The sequence below is a fragment of the Sinocyclocheilus grahami genome, unplaced genomic scaffold (genome assembly GCF_001515645.1).
Source record: "Sinocyclocheilus grahami isolate Dianchi unplaced genomic scaffold, SAMN03320097.WGS_v1.1 scaffold221.1, whole genome shotgun sequence".
NCBI classification, from domain to species: Eukaryota; Metazoa; Chordata; class Actinopteri; order Cypriniformes; family Cyprinidae; genus Sinocyclocheilus; species Sinocyclocheilus grahami.
In genome coordinates, this window is record NW_015505400.1 from 630,974 (window position 1) to 654,826 (window position 23,853).

At 37.3% G+C, this 23,853-nt stretch overlaps 1 protein-coding gene across 1 annotated transcript in view; it reads right to left on the reverse strand.

Annotated features, from left to right (window-relative positions):
• pcdh15b (protocadherin-related 15b) overlaps positions 1 to 23,853 on the reverse strand; it is a 187,163-nt gene that overhangs the window by 60,322 nt on the left and 102,988 nt on the right. Inside the window, exons 17-20 of the mRNA XM_016287345.1 lie at positions 16,692 to 16,820; positions 10,594 to 10,899; positions 5,040 to 5,267; positions 1,375 to 1,491 (exon numbers count right to left, since the gene is read on the reverse strand). Coding sequence (XP_016142831.1) covers positions 1,375 to 1,491; positions 5,040 to 5,267; positions 10,594 to 10,899; positions 16,692 to 16,820 — 780 coding nt within the window. The remainder of the gene's footprint in view (positions 1 to 1,374; positions 1,492 to 5,039; positions 5,268 to 10,593; positions 10,900 to 16,691; positions 16,821 to 23,853) is intronic.

A 23,853-nucleotide genomic window follows, 5' to 3' on the forward strand; every position in this document is an offset into this window, starting at 1 on the left:
AAAATACAAATTGCAATTAGAACATATAACTCAACAGTAATTTAATATGATCTGTTGTTGTAAATTGAAAAAAAAGCATAAAAAACAAAAACAAAAAAGCCAGGCAAAGCAAAAAACAAAACACAACACAAAACAAAATAACAAAAATAAAAAACCAAAACAGAATAAAACAAAATAACAAAAATAAAAAACAAAACAGAATAAAACAAAAATAAAAGCAAAACAAAAAACAGGCAAAACAAAACAATGCTAAAACTAAACTGAAATTGAAAAAAAATAAATAAATAAATAATCAATACTATAATAGCCCTGGACCCTGGTAAAATACATGCCGTTGTGTGATGATGGTTGTGTTTGTCTGCGATTGTGCCTGTGGAGGGTAGGTAGAGCTCTGGGGCTTAACGCTGGAGACGTGCCAGGCTGTTACTCACCGGTTGGGCTGGTGTAGCTGCCTCTTCAGTTAAACACACACACAGCTTTGAGTCTTTGCTGATGTTTTTTCTCTTCTTATCTTTGTTTTATTGTGCTTAGCCCTTTGAAGTCATGCCACACAGTACACATTCGCTCGTTGCACAACGCAGTCAGACCTATTCACAGTCACATCAGGCAGCGACCAATAGAGACTGTCAATGACACTCTAGTTTAATCATTAGAGACTTGATGCTACACTCAATATATCTTCAGTGACATTTTTCAGAAAAAAGATCAAGGCGACTGTGTTCTTGTGAAGCATGACGTTTGACTATCGGCGTAAAATCTCATGTGTTCTTATTGCTATTAAGCATCTGTGCATGGTGTGTGTACAAATGAAGAACTATGATTCCTTAAAGAAGAACTTTCATTCCTTAAAGGACTAGTTTGTTTCTAGAAATAGTTAGTTCCAGAAAATGTACTCACTATCACGCCATCCAAGATGAAAATGAGTTTGCTTCTTCATTGGAAGCAGGCCATCACTTGCTCACTAGCGTATCACCTGCAGTGAATGGGTGCCGTCAGGATGAGAGTCCAAACAGCTGATAAAAACATCACAATAATCCACAAGTAATCCACACAACTCCAGTACATCAGTTAACATCTTCTGAAGTGAAAAATTGCATGTTTTTTGTTGCACATTACTTGTGGATTATTGTGATGTTTTATCAGCTGTTTGAAATCTCATTCTGACGGCACCCATTCACTGCAGAGGATCCATTGGTGAGCAAGTGATGTAATGCTACATTTCTCCAAATATGTTGTGTTGAAGAAACAAACTCATCTACATCTTTGATGGCCGGAGGGTGAATAAATTGTCTGGTAATTTTCATTTTAGGGTGAACTATTCCTTGAATGAAATATCTCACTGATGAAGGAACACATATAATCAAGTCAACTCACCAGTGGGTCCAGGTCCTCAGCATGTACGGTGGTCACTATGGTCCCTTTGATTGCATTGGGTGCCACCATTCCCCGGTACAGCGTTTGACTGAACACTGGTGTGAAGTCGTTCATGTCCTGCCCAGACACAGAACATCAAACTCTGATTAGTGCCTTGACTCCTGCTCGCTTCGCCTGCCTCTACTGTTTTGCAACTGTTAGACTGTGCACTAGCTCAGGCCCCATTAGCTAGCCTCGAACACTAAAACACTAAGCAACAATGGCATTTATTCAATAGTAGATCATGCAGTGCATTAAGGATGTGTCACAGTGCTAGATGCCCGGGGACTTTTGGGGGAAAAAGTTGGGTGAGACATAATTATAGCCACTGAGAGAGCACTAAAGGCAGATGAAAAGGTTACTAGAGAGAATAAAGAGGCAAAGCTGAAAAAGGGGTGCTAATATATTGCAATAGAGTGCTTCTGGAGCTAAAAAAAATTACAAAAAATTGTTTTTAATAATGACATTTCAAGATAGACATACCCATGCCCTCAGAAGTTTGAAAACAGTGGTACATCTGAGAATGTACCAAACTTATTATTATTTTTTGGCTATTTTGACAATATTTTTGGTTGCAGAAATTTCAGTGCATTTCTATTACATTTTATTTATTAAAAAAAAAAAAGTTTAAAAATGTTTTGACCAATTTTTGTTTTGTCTATTGTCAATATTTCAGGATAGACAAAAAGTGATACATGCTTCTCAATGTGATTTCAACTTCATTAAAAATTGTTTAATGGCAAATTTCCAGTGAGGAACTATATTACCCAGAATTCTAAACAGATATCCACCAATGAGAGAAGTCGCTGTTCTAGAAATAACAATCACTGCGAAAAAGCTCAGCAGCAACCATCCATTCCCATAAAACTTCACAAATGATGGAATCAAGTCTTACAACACTCTGAAATAGCTAATACAGTATATTTGTACGTATTTCAAAATGTTGGTGTAACATAAAAATCTATTGTTTTTATATTGTATTTTCTTGACTATAAGTGAATAGTTTGATATAATACCACCATTTCATACAATGGACTCAAAATTACAGTATTGATACAATCCATCATCATGATGCTAAAGGTATTTGCTTCTGCGAAGCTTCATTAACTCATTACTAATGCTTACTTTAGTAAATAATAATAATAATAATAATAATGAAACAAATAAATGTCTGTAATGTTGTAGATCTGTTTGGATCATGGTTTATAACTTTTTATACACTCATTTTTTATTTTAACCTCTATGGAGAAACTTCCGGATACAAGGCTGCTGTAAAAGTGGTTTCTTACTTTGTGGAGGACCTTAACTTTTTTCCCACAAAGATGTATATGTGAAAGATACGGCAAAGCGGAAAAGTGCGGTTGGCTCCCATGAATGCTGATGACACAGGTGATTCTGGGAGATGGAAGAGACGCAATGTGACCTAATACACTCAATAGAGCAGCCACCTCTGAGTCCAAGGAGAGGCCAGCGGGTTCAGGTATCCAAATTACACCTCCCTCCCCTGTCAATCCACCACCCTTCATCCTTCCTGTAAGAATGCGCTTATTCAAGGATGTCCTTGAGTCCTGAGTACCGACTAATAAAACTTTGCTATTGCTCACATCCCCAAAATAAAAGGGCCTGAGAAAGTACTTTGTAGTGAAATTGTTTTTTTCTCTCTTATTTTCTAATCCCACACATCTATGTGTGTCTTCTCCCTCTCCAGATGAAAATTAGCCGTCAAGCCTTAAAGTAAATCTGCAAAGTGTAGTGAGTTCACAAAGGTGCTCTTAGTCGCACTGGGACCGTTTTCTCCAATAGGATGGTGCCTTGGTGCCTCTATCCCATCATAATCACTCCTCGTTTCCATGCATCAGGTAGCACATTAATTTCCACCGTTCACGTTTTCATTTTCCACAGCAACTAATTATCAATTAGCCACACCATGCACAGAAGGAAAATTAATAAATAATCCCAACACAGAAACAATTAGGGGTTCTTGGGAGACTGTAGAGGACGTATTAAGCTTTGTTTCTCCTTACATGAAAATGCTTTTACTTAAACTCTTTTTCTCTGAAGCTGAAACCTATCAAACTGCAGGCTGTTCGGGAAATGAAATAAACTTAAAAAAAATAAATGTAATCCTAAACAACTGGTTACATGTCTAACAGTGTCCTGGCTCTCTTGTCGAAGCTTGACCAAAGAAGAATACAACATTTATATGAACAAGGGAAGCTAAAGGATCTCATTTAGGAGTTCAAATAGGGTGATAGTGTTTGAACTGATACAGTTACACTAAATGCAACTAATAAAACTATTTATAACCATTTCTATAACTATTCATTTATTTAACCATTTTTATAACTAAGTTAAACACTGTGATTAACAGTCGCAAACTAAACTATAAACTATACATTTTACTTCCATTCACTAAAATGTATCAGACCTATGTGTATATGAGAGAGAAGACAATTAAGGAGAGAACATTTGAATATTTGCATCAGGTACCTTTGCTGTAATGTAGTGTTTGCAACAGATTGGGACTAAAAAAAACAACAACACGTTGACATGCTACACTACCTATAAAAATGTAATCTGTAGTCTTACTTGTCTGACGGTAATAAAATATTTTGTTTGTTTACTTTTGTTTTATTATTTTTTTTTACAAATATCATGCGTGAATTGATAGCTATATATTTTAGTGATGCACAGAAATCAATTTTTTTACTGAAACCAAAATGTATGTATTCATTTAACCAAGTCTGAAACCAAAAATAAAGTTTCATTAATCCATGCGACCAACTTCCGTTTTTTGCCCTTGCATGAAATTCCCATTCTCATGGATTCTGCTTGTGAAAATTTGTTGAACAGTGGTAAATGTGATGCCACATTTACAGCTTATGATAGTATAAAGACATTAAATTACTTTGAATGCTGAAATATGTTCTTAAAACTACATAAAAGACGAAAATAGTCACCCATTCTAATAATTGGTTTGCAGATCCCACAAACAAACAACAGCAGCATTAAACTGGAAAATGGTCCCCCCCCCCCCCAAACGATCTCTTTTACCCACTTCCATTTCCAGTGCGAGCTAATTGACATTCATCCAGTGCAGGGGTGGCGAACGTCGGTCCTGGAGAGCCGCAGCCCCTGCAGAGTTTTGCTTCAACCCTAATCAAACACACCTGAACACGCTAATCAAGGTCTGAAGGGTTACTAGAAAGCTACAGGCAGGTGAGTTTTAATTAGGGTTGGAGCTGTACTCTGCAGGGCTGCAGCTCTCCAGGACCGGAGTTCGCCACCGCTGATCCAGTGTGTGGAACTTAATCTTCTAAGACCTTACAAATCAGCTGGTTACACAACAGAGGTCTTGTGGACCTAATGACCATTTCAAACATAATACAGACTCTAGCTGTCAATGTCCACAGGGCTTAAGAGCGGCTGCTGAGAAATCACAGGACAGCAACACTTTTGGGATATCCCTTACTGAAAAGACCAGCTTAGACCAGTATGAATCTCCGTGCTAGCCGGGTTAGTATATAATAGCTGTCTGGGTACATTATCAAGAAGGCAGTCGACTAAAAATACTTGATTTTAAGGAGTTTGGTTGGAATTGAAGAACATAATTGAGACTCTCTTACCAATACAGTGACAGAAACAGAGGCCAACCCCGGTGGCATTTTGCCGCTTCCGCCATCCACAGCCTCCACCACGAAGGTCCATGTTGTCCCGTTCGGTAAGAGTTTCTCGAAATCAAGTGAGTGAAGCACCTTCAGCTCACCGGTGAGAGGGTTCACTGCAAACTGCTCTCTGGCCTCCTTGGTCCTGATACGGTACGTGACGTTGGCATCCAAATCAGGATCCAGTGCCTGTGTGAGACATTAGGCCCAAAACACTTTGGATGAGTAATTCTAATCTCGGCATTAATTAAACCCTTAAACCTTTTCTGAATAAACCAAATGACCGGGTTACATTAATGATTGAAACGAATCCTGTAGTGACCCGGAAGCGATGAGTAAATTAAAAAGATATTTCACTGGCAGCAAGGCACTGAGCTGTGGGAACTCACAAATTAACCATTATGGCAAACTAAACAACATCCCGAGAGGACACAGGCTTTTGGACGGTTCTGTAAGGCTGTGCAGTGTAGCTCCTGAGGATAAAATTGTGTCTGGTCTTGTAATGCAGCGGTTCCGTTTTATCCTAAACAGATTAAGGTGAATCTAGCAACATTTTATTAAGTTGGTTGCTGTACATATTGTGGCAGTTCACCAATGAAACATCCATTTAGTGGATGAATGCTCTATTGCATTTGAAAATAACGTACCACATACACTAAACCCTAACAGATAGTTTTAACAAAAGCAAATGTGAGATACAAATGCATTTATTGAAGCAATCATGGTATTTTAGTTTGTTTCTACAAGTCTTCTATCTCTTTCGTGTTCGACAGGACTTGTATGTGAGTGGTCCACATTGCAAGTGTAATGGTGTACCAGGTGAGCGACTGAGCAAGTTTACATTAGAAAAGTCATATGTATAGAGATTATGAGAAACAAATGTCAAAATGTATTAGTTTACAAATCATGTGCTTTGGTAAAAGTGTTTTGAGGTCACAGTATTGTGCAAGGAACCACATGAAAAATAAGTATTTTAATCGATTGTATTTTCTAGGTGTGCTCCGATCAGGGTTTTTGAGGCCGATCACGATCACAGAAAGCAGTATCTGCCGATACCGATCACCGATACCGATCTTTTTAAAGCCTTCTTTTTATCATTTATAACAATTTATAGTGATACTCCAATCAGGATTTTTAGACATTTATTCAGGGCCTGAATTTCATTTTTGAAAATGGGGGGAATTCCCCTCTGGGTGACTCTTGTGAAAGGGGAAGCAGCTTTCACACAGGAGTCCGCTACTGATCCGTGGATGTTTACCACAAACACAATATTTATCCATTAATTTGATTTCAAATTGAAACTTTGTCACTGAAAATGCTTTTTCAGCATTGCAATTCTTTTTTTTTTACACAGTACAGTAATACACAGACATGTTTAAACACAATAAATATAAGCAACACATTATTCAATGCGTCTTACTTTTGCATTTACTTCTAGATTTATATATTAAGTTGCTCAAGCAAGTGTCAAAACATTTAAACTGCTTTTCTTACGTTATCATAAACTTACCATTGACAGAAATAGTCAGCTCTACTGCCTTTCCTTTTGCATTGAAATCTTTATTACAAGCAATCCTTCCCTTCATAAAGAACTTTGTTTTCCTACCTCCACGAGTGCCATCTATTATTGCCTTGTTCATCTAAAAGTGTTCTTTTCCTTTAAACCTAGCCAAAAAGCCATATGTGTTGACTGTGAAACACAGTAGACTTTAATAATATGCATTTATGGTGTAATTACTACATTTTCGTGTCAATCCATGTTCATATTTACTGCAAACAATGCGCTGTTACTTTAATTCAGGGCTTGCAGTGCAGCAAAAATAGACTCGGTCTGGAAACTATCACTGCACTGCTGCAGACTCACCGCTCATGGAAAGCACTGCCTGACTGCAACCGTCTGCAGTGTGCACGCTTTATTAATCCATTAACATATTAATCCGTTAACATGCGACATTTTGCGAGAGAAAGAGTGAGAGCGCGCGCAGTGATTCACTCCCGCTGTTTGTGAAATTACATCTCACACAAGGTTTTCAAATTACTTTACAAGTTATTTAATGAAGAAATATGAAGGTGAGTACCTCACCTTCAGCATTATAATTATTTTACCCGTGCCGGACAGAGACTGAGACGGTGCCGGTGCATGTCGTGCCAACCCTCTCAGGGCAGCGTCATCAGCTTGAGATCGGTTTTTTGAGATCTGCCTTTTTAGAGACCGCCGATCAAACATCCCAACGTGATTATCGGCCGATAGTGATTGGTAGCCGATCAATCGGAGCACCCTTAGTATTCTCGTGGAATTTCGCAAAAATGTAGGAAGTGGAACATTTTTTCAATGAGTCTGTTGATATAATCAGGAGAAGAAAACTATGGCTTGTTTTCAACACAATGTTGCAATTTATGGGCTGCAGCATTTAGAAACAGACAAACTCAAATTCAGCATGAGACTCACACGATTGACACTTTTCTCAAGCAGTGAAAAGCAACCTACGTTGAAAATGTAATAGGATATTAGCGAAACAGATTTAGTAAACGCTCCAGTGCATATTTGTGTTTGTGGTCTGGAGAACGTCAAAAGTTTCTATTTACAAGTTGTTTTTGTAGCATTGAGCAATGTAGCCAATCACAGACAGATCCGTTGATACTTGAACACCTCTGTTTGGCCATTCCGTTCAAATAAACACCGGATTTTGTTCCGCGCGCTCGCGAATCCTCTTTTTTTTTTTACACAGTACAGTAATACAATCTTTCACAGACATGTTTAAACAATAAACATAAGCAACACGTTATTCAATGCTTTTTACTTTTGCATTTACTTAAGATATATATATTAAGTTGCTCAAGCAAGTGTCAAAACATTTAAACTGCTTTTCTTACGTTATCATAAACTTACCATTGACAGAAATAGTCAGCTCTTTACTTACTGCCTTTCCTTTTTCATTGAAATCTTTATTACAAGCAATCCTGCAGTTCATAAAGAACTTTCCTACGTTTTCCTACCTCCACGAGTGCCATCTATTATTGCCTTGTTCATCTAAAAGTGTTCTTTTCCTTTAAACCTAGCCAAAAAGCCATATGTGTTGACTGTGAAACACAGTAGACTTTAATAATATGCATTTATGGTGTAATTACTACATTTTCGTGTCAATCCATGTTCATATTTACTGCAAACAATGCGCTGTTACTTTAATTCAGGGCTTGCAGTGCAGCAAAAATAGACTCGGTCTGGAAACTATCACTGCACTGCTGCAGACTCACCGCTCATGGAAAGCACTGCCTGACTGCAACCGTCTGCAGTGTGCACGCTTTATTAATCCGTTAACATGCGACATTTTGCGAGAGAAAGAGTGAGAGCGCGCGCAGTGATTCACTCCCGCTGTTTGTGAAATTACATCTCACACAAGGTTTTCAAATTACTTTACAAGTTATTTAATGAAGAAATATGAAGGTGAGTACCTCACCTTCAGCATTATAATTATTTTACCCGTGCCGGACAGAGACTGAGACGGTGCCGGTGCATGTCGTGCCAACCCTCTCAGGGCAGCGTCATCAGCTTGAGATCGGTTTTTTGAGATCTGCCTTTTTAGAGACCGCCGATCAAACATCCCAACGTGATTATCGGCCGATAGTGATTGGTAGCCGATCAATCGGAGCACCCTTAGTATTCTCGTGGAATTTCGCAAAAATGTAGGAAGTGGAACATTTTTTCAATGAGTCTGTTGATATAATCAGGAGAAGAAAACTATGGCTTGTTTTCAACACAATGTTGCAATTTATGGGCTGCAGCATTTAGAAACAGACAAACTCAAATTCAGCATGAGACTCACACGATTGACACTTTTCTCAAGCAGTGAAAAGCAACCTACGTTGAAAATGTAATAGGATATTAGCGAAACAGATTTAGTAAACGCTCCAGTGCATATTTGTGTTTGTGGTCTGGAGAACGTCAAAAGTTTCTATTTACAAGTTGTTTTTGTAGCATTGAGCAATGTAGCCAATCACAGACAGATCCGTTGATACTTGAACACCTCTGTTTGGCCATTCCGTTCAAATAAACACCGGATTTTGTTCCGCGCGCTCGCGAATCCTCTTACTGTAACACAATGTAAATAAGAGGTTCATTGCTTATGAAGGAAATTTGTGAGATTGCGATGAACTGAAGTGACACCTTTTTAGTGATTATAAAGGAAGTGCTATTTGTGCACTTTCTAGGCTAAATAAATATAATAAATATAAAATATGTTTTTCGTGCTAAGGGTTATATACTGCACAAGCAGCAAAGTTTCGGGAGTGACTGACATATCCCTCATCCTTAACATAAATGCAGGATTCATTTCAGAATGGGAGAAAAATATAATTTGTCAAAATAGATGTTCATTAAGCAATATTTCTTAATTGTGGTTGCAATCATTTACAAAAGTAATGGCTAGTAAATCTGGCAATTCTCTCACTATACAGTATATTGCTATTCTTGTTGTGGTAAAAGTTAATAGTTTTGTAGCACTGTAGCAGTTATTTTACATAATTTTATGATAGAAACGCAGTACCATCATGACGTTAACTACTAGGCATGTCCAGATGTCAGACCCCATACTCAATATATATATATAAAGAAACAAACTCATAGATGACTTGAGGGTAAGTCAAATATCCCTCATCCTTAACATAAATGCAGGATTCATTTCAGAATGGGAGAAAAATATAATTTGTCAAAATAGATGTTCATTAAGCAATATTTCTTAATTGTGGTTGCAATCATTTACAAAAGTAATGGCTAGTAAATCTGGCAATTCTCTCACTATACAGTATATTGCTATTCTTGTTGTGGTAAAAGTTAATAGTTTTGTAGCACTGTAGCAGTTATTTTACATAATTTTATGATAGAAACGCAGTACCATCATGACGTTAACTACTAGGCATGTCCAGATGTCAGACCCCATACTATATATATATATATATAAAGAAACAAACTCATAGATGACTTTTCAGTGAATTTTCATTTTTGGGTGAAGTATTCCATGAAACATTACTAAGTCAAAACATTTAAAAAAATGAAGCATATATACAAATAAATGTTATATTCACAATAAGATCTATAACATGCTTTTAGAAAAAAGATAGGGTTCATTTTCATTTCATGTCAACTGCATTCTTCAAAATGTAATACAAGCATTGTTCATTGTCAGTTCATGACAATGTATTAACTGATGTTAAGATTTAACAAAAAATATGTTTAAAGAGTGTCTTTTAAGCAGGTTACAAACATGTTATGGATTTTCGCTAAGGGTCTCTCAGTAAGTCAAGTTAACAAGCTACATATTCCAAATAAATTAACCAGCCAAGAACCCCTTTACAAATGTAAAACATGTCCAACTTGTCAAGTTAAGACAACATTAGCAAATAAATGCTTTCCAGAGGATAATTTCATGGAGTCATGTTTTTGATCTGGCTGTGTTTGATGTGTTGACTATGCATGTGGTATGTATACACATGCATACATGGCACGTGTGTAACTTACACTGATATTGAGGATGATCATGCCCACTGGGCTGTTTTCTGGCAGTGTGACCTGATACACAGGCTGGGAGAAGGCTGGGCTGTTGTCATCCATGTCCAGCACTTTGATGGAGAGTGTGACAGTGGTCCGGCGAGGGTCCCTGGCCCCATCCGAAGCCTGCACAACCAAATCATACTGAGCCCTTTCCTCACGGTCCAGAGGCACAGCTGTGAAGATGCTGCCATCAGTGCTGATCCTGAAGAGATCTCTGTGACTGACCAGTTGGTATCGGACCTGCCCATTAACGCCCAGGTCCAGATCAGTAGCCTGGATGAGGACACACACAAACATTTACATAGATATCTAAAAGAAGACATACATCACTTAGACACTCAATTACACTCATATGTGCTTGCTGGACATTTAATTTTAAAACTTACTTGAATTTTCCAAAAATGTCCCCAGTTGTTTTTGATTATTGGATTAGGACTCTTTCTTTCAGAGAAAATTATAAAGAGATTGTTGGGCGGATTTCCATTTGCATGTCATGTAATTTGCATGCAATTTTGAATTATTAGGTTTATACACACTTCTCTAAATCAGTGAACAAATGTCCTCAATGAGATCATTATGGACAAAATGCAAAAGTTCAGGTTCAGTACAATTTTGTTTTTATGTTTTTGAAAGAAGTCTCTTATGTTAACCACGGTTGTATTTATGTGATAAAATACAGTAAAAACAGTAAATATTGTGAAATATGATTACAATTTAAAATAAGTGTTTTCTATTTAAATATATATTGAATTGTGATTTATTCTTGCTGCTTAATATTTTTTGTGGGGACTGTGATACATTTCTTTGATAAATAGAAAGTTCCAAAGAACAGCATTTATTTGAAATATAAATCTTTTGTAATATTATAAGTTTAAATAAATGCGTCCTGTACAAAAGTTTTAACTTGACCCCAATATTTTGAACAGTAGTGTATTTTATATATATATATATATATATATATATATATATATTTTGTAAAGAAATGTTGGTAACACTTCAGGTTCAGTTTGGTAAAATTACTATCATGAACTACAATGAACAATTATTAATTGAACGTTAATATGTTAATTTCAACACATTAATATTTGTGTTAGATAAATTATCATTAGTTAATATCATGAACATATATCATTTAAATGTTTAATGCAACAAAGTTACATTAGTTAACATAAAAAACATGAATTAGTAATGAACAATAAAATATTAATAACAGATTGACAGATTTAAAAAAGCAGCAAAAATGTTAATTGTTAATACATGATACCTTCAATAACTAATGTCAACTTTTTTAATCAACATGAATTGAACCTTACTGTAAAGTGTTATCAAAATTCCCATGGCCTTGCCATTTCAATGTTAAAATCCCCCTTTTTTTTAGGTATTCATGACTGTGGGAACTCCCTGCCCCACACAGAGAGAAATAACCTGTCCATATGGCTGCGAAAACATAACGTTAGTTTATAATTTCAACACGTCACCACACAAAGTCACCGTACCACCCCTCCAAAGACACCTGCTTCATCAGCAGGGTGATGAGACAATCAACAAAAACACCAGCAAGATTTGTGACTCCCTGCAGTGGTGCAGACAGGTGCACTGTGTTGTTCTTTGACAATTTCATGTCAATTATCCCCACTCAGCTCACAGACATCAATAAAAAGTCTTACTAAATCTTAACGGTACAGAAATAGTTCACCCAGTAATGAAAATTACCATTGTTTATTCACCCTCATGTCATTCCAAACCCATATAACAAGCTTTTCAGCTTAAAAAAAAAAGTCCATACGACTCCTTTTTGTTATTTTGGAACTTGGCAGCTTGAGTCCTCATTCACTTTCATTGTAATGAAAAGAACATCTAGGAAGTTTCCTCAAAGTCTCTTCTTTTCTGATTCATGGAAGAATGTCTCACGATATAACCTGGGAATGACAAATGGACCATCAATAAAGTGTCTCTTCCCTTCTGTGGCCTCTCAAGTTTCTTCATTTAGACAGGCCTTAAATATCAGATTTAATGGCATCACGCAAACTCCCAGCTGTGTTATCTGCTTATTATCCGTTCAACACTTGTGCATGAAAGCACCTCATTGACACTCAGGCAAAGTGCGTTTGATTCTGATAAGCCCTGAAACAAAGCATTCCAAGACTGGCTGCTATACATTTTACAGACGTAGATAGAACTAACACTGTCCTTCGCCAAAGGGTCGGGACTAAACTCATTTACTACCGCCAAAGCTGAAACACCAAAGTCTTTCATTGTAATGAAAAGAACATCTAGGAAGTTTCCTCAAAGTCTCTTCTTTTCTGATTCATGGAATAATGTCTCACGATATAACCTGGGAATGACAAATGGACCATCAATAAAGTGTCTCTTCCCTTCTGTGGCCTCTCAAGTTTCTTCATTTAGACAGGCCTTAAATATCAGATTTAATGGCATCACGCAAACTCCCAGCTGTGTTATCTGCTTCTTATCCGTTCAACACTTGTGCATGAAAGCACCTCATTGACACTCAGGCAAAGTGCGTTTGATTCTGATAAGCCATGAAACAAAGCATTCCAAGACTGGCTGCTATACATTTTACAGACGTAGATAGAACTAACACTGTCCTTCGCCAAAGGGTCGGGACTAAACTCATTTACTACCGCCAAAGCTGAAACACCAAAGTCAATGGAAGAATCACTCTGACAACATGCCACAATTGTTTTGCTTCCTAATGCTTCCAAAGTCAGGCATCACGAAATGGAGAACATGAAAGCTTTGTCCTTAGTCAAGTCAATGACATCAAAATCCCATGTGACACATTAATGCACTTTTCTGTTCTTAATGCGAACGATTCCACAAAGTCTTTGTAATCTTTCATCAAAATGCACTGACTTGCGGCACTTCTAAAACAACTTTCTTTTCAACTGAGATCACAAATCGCTCTTACTTGATAGTCACTTTCTATCAACAATCTGACTCCATCTTTCACAATCCAATCAATTTTGATGTAGAAAATCAAAGGTTGCATTTACAAGACAACGACTGTAATAAAAACGTAAAAGTTTTCCTTTGCATTTTTTAAAAACTCTTTGCGTACAGATGACAACGTAGTCAAAATTTGAACGGCCAAAAAACATAAAAAGTTTTCAGTTTTTAGTTGAAAATTATGTCATGTAAAACCCCCCAATTCCCTTTTTTTCTAGTTGAATATACTGGAAAAAAAAGTATATGCAAGTAAGTGGTTTGTGAAAGGGGTTTCACATTGACTTTACAAATGATGATTGCATTATCAGGCAAATAATGGCAGAAAGACAAGTTCTCACTCTGTTTTCTAATTAGCAGTCATGCTTCACACTAATTTGTAGCGCCTCTGATAACAACAATTGCCCACTTATTTGTCTCACTTCTGCTTTGAGTTGAAATCATTATGAGGCGTATTGACGGAATACAGACAAGTACATCAAAGAGAAGGCCCGGCAAAACATTAAGGTGTCTGCTTTTGCCCACATCAAAATGGCAAGTACACGAGTTCATAAAAAACGTTCAGATGAAAAACAAGCACAAGAATATGGACAGCATGTCAACCAACGAGTTCTCCAACTGCAGACAATGAGACGAGACTCTCTGACCTAAACTTAACCGACTTCAAACAAGTTAAAATTTCCCATGCTGTGGCGCATTTGGAGTCATTTGATATGAGCACGCCGGCCAGGTGTAATATCAGCAGCGATGCAGGCTCTGCTGTGATAGCGCTGATAGAGCTCTGTGGGTATTTCTCTAATGATATGGAAACCTCTGCTGCTCCACGTTAGCCGTAGGGGATGTTTAGCTAGCATTAATCTTTGGACCATATCCAATGTGCCTCTCGCTGGGAGACGTGTCAGGAGCTCCAAATGAATTCAGGACAAGTGAGGGTTTGTAAATGAAGCTTGTCGTACTGCAGCGCTCACACAAATATCATCTTGTCAAGAGGTGAACAATTAGCAAAAGCACTGGCATTGTAACATGATGTTATATACATACAAGTGTAGGGATTTTGCTATACTGCAGTATACATATTTGTGCTAATGGAAGTGAGCAGGACTTACGTGTGAGAAGCGGAGTAAAACATGGAGCGGATGTGTCGTGTAGTTGTGAAAGTCAGTTCAGAGTCTATACAGAATGTGAAGCAATAAAAAGATTCTGTCTTTATTTTAGTTATTTTGCAGGCTGCATGCAAAAACAAACACGAGCAGTGTAGTCTGATTCACAAACAAATGGCTCTATTGAGCTGATTATTTTCAAAGAGTCAAACTTACAGCTTAATCACAGTTCAATTCATAAAAATAACCATGACTCAAACGAGTTGCTTTTAGTGAATCAAAAATATACAGAGGAAAAAGTGCTACTGTACCCGATTCCTGAAACAAAAGACTCTTAAGAGCCATATTTGTACTGAATATTTCCAAAAGACAAGTTGCACGTTTGAATCAGTTAAAACATGGTTTTGTATAATCATTAGCATTAGCAAATAAAAATGTCTCTCATGAGCAGATTATTTTTTAAAGAATCAGTCAGTGCAATTCAAAGCCACTCAAGCATTTTTTTTCTTTATCCAATGTTCAGATTTTTGTTTTGGAAATATATGCAAAGTAGATGCAAATTAGTGCAGAAATCCTGTCATTTCAAAAGGAACCCATGTAAAAGATTACATTTGCCAAAGTTTCACTAATGTGACTACACTTCAGACTGCAGAGTGATCCACAAATTTCCACAGAACTGCAATGTAGCTATTCAGACAGCCGTACACATCTCCTGCCTCTTGCATTTGTTAATTATTTTAGTTAATTTGATTATGCCTTCAGGTTCTCAGTTTAGTATTCTCAGCTCTAACGCTTTTCACACACTCCAAACTCTTCTGACATCATATAATAGCTTAGATAATGATTGTTAGTAAATAACAACATCAATTATCATCTGTTTCTAATAAATAAATAAATAATCTGATAAATAAAAAATCAGACACCGAATATAGTGCACAATTTTACTTTTATGGATCTTTTATGATGCTTTTGCATCTTTTCTGAAACTTAAAAGAATTATAACAAATTCAATTTAATTAATTAAATTTTTTTTCCACATAAAAAGTCACGTGTGCGGTGGCCGAGAGAGCTCAACGCGCTGCAAATGAAAAAAAACACATGCAAATTAAGAACACATCTTCATCGATTTGACAAATTCTCACAACACAACCAAATACAGGAATGCACTGCAAAGACAGAAACACGCTGTAAATTCTCACAACACAAACAAATACAGAAAAGTGCTGCAAATTCTCACAACACAAACAAATACAGAAAAGCGCTGCAAATTCTCACAACAAACAATTACAGAAACGCGCTACGCGCTACAAATTCTCACAACACAAACAAATACAGAAACGCGCTACAAATTCTCACAACACAAACAAATACAGAAACGCGCTGCAAATTCTCAGAACACAAACAAATACAGAAACGCGCTGCAAATTCTCACAACACAAACAAATACAGAAACGCGCTGCAAATTCTCACAACATAAACAAAGAAACGAGCTTCCCTTAAACATTTCTGATGTGGTCTGTGCATATTTGCAGAGCGTTTCTGTTTTTATTTTGTTTGTTTTTTTATTTTCAGTTTCTTTGTTTATGTTGAGAGAATTTGCAGCGTGTTTCTGTATTTGGTTGTGTTGTGAGAATTTGCAGCACGTGTGTTGTCAAATTGATGAAGATGTTTTCTTAATTTGCAGGTGTTTTTTTCTATTTGCATGTGTTTTTTTCATTTGCAGCGCATTGAGCTCTCTCGGCCACTGTACATGTGGGTTTGCTAGCGACATGAGGGTGGAAAAATGACTTGGATGAATGACTCCTTTAAATCAACAATAAGTGATCAGAGATCAGAAAAGTGTAACCACAAAGTTACACTCTTAAACTCTGAAGTGTAAACTTCATGATTTCCATCTGAGGTGACTCCAGAGGGCAGAAAGCAGCTGCAGAGCAAACAGTTTAGAGATCAAACAGCGAGGAGAACAAGTAGAAAGAATTTTGAATGTGGTTACGGTCTTACCTTTACTTGACCCACAAAAGCATTCGCCTCTCCCTCTTGAACTGTGAGATTAAGGAGCAGCAGAGGATCAAACTCAGGGTCATTATCATTGACATCAGTCACCACTATATTCACCGTAGCAGTCGAGGTCTGAAAACAAGAAAGCGTCAGGTTACTTCAATCGTTACATGGACATTTCTAAATAAAAAAACTTTCCCCAGTTTCAGTCAGAAATCTAACAACGTCAATAAATCTGAAATGCAAACCTTGAGGCCTCTGTGTGATTGTGTCTGAAAACTGACTGTCTTGGCTTTCACAAACAATTATCCATTTCCACAGAACTTGCGTAATTGCTAACATATTTGCATTCATCATCAAGCTATGAATGGGGTCTAATGAAAAATATTCACAGCTGTTGAGCAGATTAGCATTTGAGAGTATAGATCGCCTCAACAAATTGATGGCTGCAACCAAATTAGCATGCTGGTAGGAAGAATTCCGTCTACTCACTAACAACAATTATCCATCTACAGTTCCAATAATTCACAAAGTGTCTCATTTTGAAAGATGAAGAATGGAAACATAACATCTAAACAGTCAAACATACACAGCAAACATATAATTAGCATACATCTACTGTTACACATTTATTATGCAAATATAGTCCCCTGATTATTTCAGGAGAACACTACAAATGGGTGAATCTAAGTAAAACTGCCATGAAAACATAATGTTTTAGTACTATATATACTGTATATATGAAGAGTTAATTTGCAAAAACCAATAAACGCCACTTAAAAAAAATAATGATTTTTAATTTTTTATGCCGTGCATTATTCTCCACATATAGTGCGATCTGAACCCTAAACACGTTTTGTCAAAAAAGGCGGTTTTGTCCACTTTCAAGGCATCTTGAGTTCACGTTTTACTGCAGAAGCCGACAAGCACCCTTGTTGTTTTTGAACAGAAGCCGATAAGCCCATTTTAGCGAATCAGCGCGCTGTATTCAGGTCAGGTGACAAGGCTACTTTCACTTTGAAAAGACGTGCTAGCTGAGAGGAGTTTCATCAAAGCTGACTAAAAGTGTTCGAGGATGGATAATTTCGACGAACTTGATGAACCTGTGATATCTTCAGGGCGAAAAAGGAAAATAAAAGCTGAAACGTTTTCACGGAACACTGCAAAAGCAGCGCGTTACAATGGTGAGGGAAAAGCTCAGTGTATTGCGTGTAATCACATCCATACAATTTATGATCACAACAACAACAACAATGTTTGTCAGTCATCTGTCATCTGAGGAGATTACAAAGATTAAACAAGTTTTTTTTAAACTCTAAAACATGAAATGTGGAGTTATCTGCTTTTGCCAAAAAACGACTGTTGATTAGAGAAATGAAAGAATGATTTAATAAAAAATGAGAATGATTAATAATTGTCTCTACATGGCCTGATTAGCTAAGCCCTCCATTAAAACACTTCTTATTCAGTGGTACAGTATTGCATGATTTGTAGATTATATTTAATAGTTTACACTTTGCATACATATTTGCAATTAGTTTGTAAAAGGTTACATTTCATTCTTCAGGACTCTAAGCTTACGTTACTTAAAAAAAAAAAGAATTAGGAACACAGTCAAAAATTTAGGAGCACCAAATTAACCTTCCCATATGAGGCCATATTTCACTCCTTAAAGTGAGTTGCTGGGGCACCGATCATATAGGCCTATTATAATTTTAAAAAATACAGTAATTATTTAATGTCTTAATTTGTCATGTAAATAATTCTATATTGCATATGTTAAAAAGTTATTTTTTTATTATGAAGTTCATAATATAGTTTTAGAATTATAATTAAAAATGTCAATAATAACTAATCATTTAATATTTCAATATATTATATACAGCAATAATTTGATGACTTAAATTGTCATGTTTATCCAAAATATCCCAAGGGTTGTAAAATCGCTTTCATTCGATTTATGCTAAAGATAATTACTAAATTCTTTCTTTGGATTTTGGGGTTAAATTATCAAAAAAGAATTCATTACATTTATATAAAGTGACGTGACGTGGCCATGTATGGTGACCCATACTTGGAATTAGTGCTCTGCATTTAACCCATCCAAAGTGCACACACACAGCAGTGAACACACACCCGGAGCAGTGGGCAGACATTTATGCTACTGACCAGGCTCAGCCCTGCTTAGCTTCAGTGGGTAACCAGTCTTGGGCTACAGTGTGATATGGCTGCTGGCCAGATTAAATAAAACACAATAGGTAATGTTACTGAAAAAAAAACTGCCCAATTGGGTTTACATATGCAGCAATATCCTATTTTATGTTATGCTCAAGGCATATTACTTTTTCTGTCTTCTTTCTCACTCTCGAAAAAACTGCATAAATAAATAAATATATAAATAGCGCTCTAAACTCCACCTTGAGAACTTATGACCACTTATGTCTTGTCTTCACACAAGTTATTTACAGGAGACTTCAAATACACATACACATAATATGACTTTACCATTTTCTGTGTACAAATGTGTTTTTGGAGGTCAGGTTAGGTAGTGCAACTTCAGCTAGATTCGAAGCACCAGTCAATTCAAAATAGAGCTACACAGTCTACAGGGTAAAAGTTGTTACTGAGAACATTTCATACAAATGATTACTTCTCCTCCTACCAGGTCTTCAGATGCTCTTTCCAGACTGCACAAATGACAATTACATAACAAATCATACTAAACAAATACTATTGCAAAGAATGATCTGACAAGTGAACAAACAATTGAGTAAATGAATAAACAAATTAATAAACAAGTGAGCGTGTCAGGCCTTTTAGATGTTCTCATCAGGTTGCACAAAAAAACAAGAAAATGAAAAAAAAAAAAGCAAGTCAGGGAAACATATTAGCAGTGTATCAGCATGATCTATCACTAAAAACACACTTATCATTGTGAAATGTTTTGATTGAAATGTGTATTTGTGCTATATTTCTTTCAAATAAATGTCACTTGGTTTGATATGTTATATAATTCAAAAATAAAAATAAAATAAAATAAAATAATTGGGGACATTGGATATACAAACAAGCAGCCTGAGGTACTCCATCACTAGAAATAAATCATTCAAACATTTAGAAGTCAAGCAATCCAAATCCTCGCATACTAAAAACCAACTGAAAACCAGGAATCCAGGAAGTGAGGGTGTCCTCACAATATAGTTGCTTAGCCTCTTATCAGATCATTCTGCATCCATGTCAAGTCAATTTTGTTACTTCCCCTGAAACATAAAACATTGGGGCGAAATATCCCAGAACAGCCAGTGAGGAAACCAATATTCCATAAATTAGCAGATGTTTTTTTCCCCTTCGGCTCGGACTTATCTATTAAAGGTTTAAATGCTGGAGTAGTTGGCAGATTGGTCCTGTAAATTTTTCATGTGCCGGCAATAAAGCCTGCTGAGTTTGCACTACACTCTGGGGTTAGAATAAGGTAAGCTGATCTTGAGCGGAGACAAATGCAAACAAGGTAATTCAGTTTGTCAACAAATAGGTTCGCATCTTGTGATTAGCAACAGGAAGGATACCATTAATCTTTAAGCGAGAAAGACAATATTGCAACTTAATTGCTAAACCTGGGTATTTCCGTAATAAAATGGTATAAAATGTATTCTAGTTAGAACACTCGTTCCCAGTGGCTTAGATTTGAAATGTTAACAATTCTCACCATTCACACCACCAGTGATTTGGAACAACAAAACAACCTGAAATCATTTATTTTAATGAAGCTGGCAATTTACGGCAACATGAGCATCATGATTTGATTGTGTCTGTGGCATGACAAGTTTAACTTTAGCAACATCATCTAGTGACCAATTGTTACAGCAACTGGCAACATGCAGCGGGAAAAAAATGACTGGTGGTCTGAACTAGTGGTCAACCAACATATATCGCCATGGCTGATATATCAGCCAATATTTTGTATTTTCTACAGAGTTTTTCTGTTTGGTCTTATAAGTGTTGTCAGGAGGACTTTTATTTTGACAGCACTGAGAGACAAGCCCTTGAGCGGTGACGCACATGAACGCTCATTTTGCTTCTGCATTAGTGCATTAGTTATGCACTGCGTCCGAAATCAAATACTTCCCTACTACATAGCATGCGAAAAACAGCATGAAAACAGTAGTATGTCCGAATTCATATTATTCGAAAGTCAGTAGGCAAAATGTACCCAGATGACCTACTACTTCTGTCGGGATTCTGAAGTGTGCATTCAATGGTCACTTTACTATCCCATGAGGTCATGGGAGAGGATTTATAAATGGCAGTGAAGCGATGCGACAGTAACAACGTGGCGAATGTAGTGCAGCCTCATTGACATATGTAGCAGATAAATGTGACCTCCGGAGGGCACAACATTCGATAGAAGACACCGCTTAGCAGTTCGGTCTAATAATAGAATAGCAAATGCTATTCAATCCAGCTGAAAAGTGCATTGTATCCTGTATAAAACGCATGTACTGTGTGTTTGATGGTCTGTCCTTATGAAAAATGCAAGTTATGTAAATCAGCTTTATATAAGCCATCAGCCACCCTGCTTGCAGCCATCTAAAAACCTTGGTCGGTCAGATGGATGGATTGAGATTGAAAGGGAGCTAATACTGAACTGTGCCCATTCCAGCAATGTGAACAAGACTTAGTGTTAGACAGTGCTAGACATAGACTACAGGCGTCTGGCTGTATCTGTTCCTCTATCCACAGATTGGGGATGAAGAAATCTCTCTTGTGGACTTTGTAAATCTGGCTGGCTCTCACATCGCCCTGTGCAATGCAAGAAGCGGCCCAAGTGACCTCAGCGGGCACAGAGGTCAACTCTGAGTGTCGCCCAGGGCCCTTAGAAAGGGACCTACTTTTCCAGGAAAAGGACTGTTTATTAAATTGGCTAATGACCAGGTGGTTTAGTAAAGGTCACTGAATTTTAAAAACCTTAAACCACACCTGCTCCCCCAGCCTTACGTCTCAACTTGATTTTTAGCCGCAAGTGAATAAGAAAGGTCACAGAGGGACACTTGCAGGTAAATGGGAAGATGGGAATGAAACCTGCTCCACTGTTTTCTCATTTTACTTTCATGAGCTAAGCACCTAGGGGACGTCTTTCTCAACAGGCCAGGAAAGAGGAGAGATCACGGCTCTGAGAATTCTGCCAATTAAGATGTGCTTTGAATTATTGCAGGGGTTATTAAAGCATTGGAATCGCCATCATTTGTTTGTAAAGCCTACGCTAACGTGACCGTAAAGTCACAGACTTTCGACTCTGATGCAACATAACTTCACCACCTGACAACCACCTTGACAGTCCGGATATAAATAGACACCATTGTGCTTAAAGCTGGATCTTTATGCACTTTCTTCCTGAAGAAGGCAAGTGATTATCCTTGAGTTTGGAGGTGAACACATTACATGTCCTTGAAGTGGGTTGTACATCCAGGCATCTCTTTTATCGAGGAATACTTAGTGAGATTTTCTCCAGTAAGGGAAATAGGCTCAATGAGAGAGTGAAGCGGAAGGTGCTTCATAATTAAAAAGCCTGTTCGGCTCGTTTATCTCCATCATTACGGTATAATCACTCCATTGTAAGATGCACCTCATTTTCCTCTATTTAGATCAATCACATTAGGGCCTTTCGCACCACTTTAGTTCCAGAACTAATTGTCCCAGTACTAAAGTACTGAGACGATTTTGCGCGAACTATTTCCCAGTACCATTTAAATGGTTGCATTCGCACTGAGAGTGTGTACTAAGAAGTGACGTAAGCCTAGGGTGACCATACGTGCCATTTTCCCAGGACGCGTCTATATTGTGGTTCTATATTGCCTAAAATATCTAGGTTTTGGCTTTGTTTGCGTGTGCAGACCGATTTATGTATGACATCAAAATACCATACAGACGGTTCCTTATGCTTTCAAAATGCTCTCGAAATATTTTGATGTCATGCACCGATCGGTCTGCACACGCAAACAAAGCCAAAACCTAGATATTTTAGGCAATATAGAAATCCTGGCCAGGACACATCCTGGGAAAATGGCACGTATGTTCACCCTACGTAAGCCGGTCGACAGCGTCGTCATTTGTGTGCGACGTTCAACAACAGAAACAAAGAAGAACAACATTAACAACAGGAGGATGGAGGATGCTGTGATCGGAGCTGTTTTTGTTGTGTCTCACGGGTTTCACAATAATGGACATGGAAAGTTGACATATACGTAAAGTGATTGAAAGAATGGAAAGGAGGACTAAGAATCTCCAACGACAACTGGCAGTGCTACATTTGCTACAAGTGCCTGCACTTCAGCATCCGTCCATCTATCGCTGTTCTCCATACTTGCGAAATAAGTTGACACAATGTTTACAGTATGTTTGCACGGCGTTTTAAATCATGGCGGGTGAGGGCGTTTTCATACACGTTTGGCCAATCAGTGTCTACTTACGTCACGATTAGTACCAGTTGTGCTGGTTAGACCCTGCTCCGGAGTAGGAGCTAATTTGGTTCTCGAAAAAGGCAGTCCGGTATTAAAATCACACCCAGTTCGGAAAAAACGCCGGAAAAAGTGGGTAGTTCCACAATTAGTTCTGGTACTATGAAAAGGTTCCCGCGGTGCGAAAGGCCCTAATGAGCACTTTGTGAGAGTGGAGTGAACAGGAGAGACCAATCGCTGGTAACTGCTCGGAGACTTACCCCATCAAAGGAAACCAAACACTGCTGCAAACAAATGGACGAAGGAACGGACAAACAACAATCAGTGAGTGAAGGAATCATTTGTTTGATTGATGTGCATCATTGATTATTTGGTTGCATAAATGAATCAATATTAGGCTTCTCTTTACTTTGATTCTAATCCTTGTTCTTTCTTAAAATTCCATTTTCATAACTACATTTATATACAGTACTGTGTAATCAGCATGAAAACAAACAAAATAAATTGAACACTTGAAATGAATGAATAAACAAATAAACAGCAATCAGTTTGATTGACTGAAAGGCCTCTCTCATCTTTTTAAGTGGGAGAACTTGCACAATTGGTGGCTGACTAAATACTTTTTTTCCCCACTGTACTGTGTAATCAGCATGAAAACAAACAAAAGAAATTGAACACTTGAAATGAATGAATAAACAAATAAACAGCAA